This window comes from Bison bison, unplaced genomic scaffold (assembly GCF_000754665.1).
Source record: "Bison bison bison isolate TAMUID 2011002044 unplaced genomic scaffold, Bison_UMD1.0 scf7180017845918, whole genome shotgun sequence".
NCBI lineage: Eukaryota > Metazoa > Chordata > Mammalia > Artiodactyla > Bovidae > Bison > Bison bison.
Window position 1 is genome coordinate 7647 of NW_011476491.1, and position 1519 is coordinate 9165.

At 46.2% G+C, this 1519-nt stretch overlaps 1 protein-coding gene across 2 annotated transcripts in view; it reads right to left on the reverse strand.

Annotated features, from left to right (window-relative positions):
* PBDC1 (polysaccharide biosynthesis domain containing 1) overlaps positions 1–1258 on the reverse strand; it is a 4725-nt gene extending 3467 nt beyond the window's left edge. Inside the window, exons 1-2 of one of the 2 annotated variants that reach the window (XM_010837803.1) lie at positions 1090–1258; positions 934–999 (exon numbers count right to left, since the gene is read on the reverse strand). In XM_010837803.1, coding sequence (XP_010836105.1) covers positions 934–999; positions 1090–1119 — 96 coding nt within the window. In that variant the 5' untranslated portion in view covers positions 1120–1258. Of the gene's footprint in view, positions 1–933; positions 1000–1066 lie in introns of both variants that reach the window. The other variant, XM_010837811.1, reaches the window with a different exon arrangement.
* Positions 1259–1519: the final 261 nt, after the last annotated feature.

Here is a 1519-nt window from a genome sequence, read left to right on the forward strand (position 1 = left end):
ACTGAGTTAAATCATTTTAAAACTGAAATACCACATACGCCACTAAGGACAAAGTAAGATAGCAGAAGTGAGGTTACTCTTCACATTTAAGACTAGTATGTCATAACCCATCATTTGTGTTTATCAGATAGCCAATTCCCTATCCTACAATACTTAGAAATTAATCAGTATCATGAAGCAGGCTAGATTATAAAAAGCCTTACAAAGCACCTGTTTCATTGGAATCTCTTACACCAAATAGACGAATTTATTTCATTGACTCCATAAAAAAAAAACACAAAAACTGCATTTTTACCTCCATGCCTTAGACCATGCCCTTTTCCTGACTGCCAATCCATGCCTTTGTCCATCTACACTTTGGAGATCCAGTTCAATAACCACTTCCTCAGCGGTCTTCCTCTACTGTCTGAGTCCTTAGGGTTTCTTCTTTGGCTAAACTCCTTCGGATCTTATACCCTGATCCGCCAATCTACCAGCATACATCACATTATTATTAAAGCGTTATCGTTATTTCCATGTCCGTGTGTCTTATAACTCAAAATACATCATGGGCTTTCTCCTTAGGATCTAAACCAGAGACCAGTGAACTTTACTGCACAATGGAACCACCCTGGGACCTTTAAAAAACTGATTGCTGACTCTCTCCTCCGAGATATTGTGATTTAACTAGGATGGATTGCAACCTGAACACTGGGATATTTAAAAGATTCCCAAGTAACTCTAAAGTGCGGTACAGTTTGGGAACTACCCCTATTCGCATTAGGCCTGCTTCTGGGGACCGAAAAGATTAGAATTAATTGAAAGGCGCAGTTTCTGTCAGACACAGGAAGTCTACGGAAGATAATTGGGTAGGGGGTTACAATTTGGTCGCGAGCCCTACAGACTAACCCAGGATAGCTGGGTTAGTGGAAGCTGTGGGTGAGTCATACTCACATCGTTGCCATAAGACTCGGCTGGGAGAGAAAGAGCATGTGCCACTGACACCAGTTCCCCGGAAACCTAGGAAAGGAAAAAGAGATAGGGAAGGAACGTTCGAGGTTCGACCCAGCTCGGCTTCCCCACTCACCCGACAACAGAGCAACATCTCACCAACTCCTCAGGTCCACCGGTGGCCTCCATGTTGCAGCCCACAAAGCGCGGTCCCACTTCTCCGAAAATGACTTTTGCCGTACTCCTTCCTCGGTTTTCCGTCGGTTAAAAACGCAGGGCGGGCAAGAGCGACTTTCACCCGACTGCGCCTGCGCATGCGCCTGCGCCTGCGCCACACCCTCCCTCGCCTAGAGGCGATACTCCCAGGCCCCTCCTCGCTCGCCCTGCTCAGGAACAAAGGTGTGGCTTAGATGGCTGCTGGAGCACTAGGAGGTGGTTCAAATGTAAATTTCGCATCCCCGCTGCACTATCCTGCTGTTATTCAAATTTACATTCTCCATTTGTGCTTACACCCCTTTTCGTTGGGGACAGACACACTTCGCAATACCCCAATCAGCAACTAAGTTACAAAGAAGCTGCTGCTGCTGCT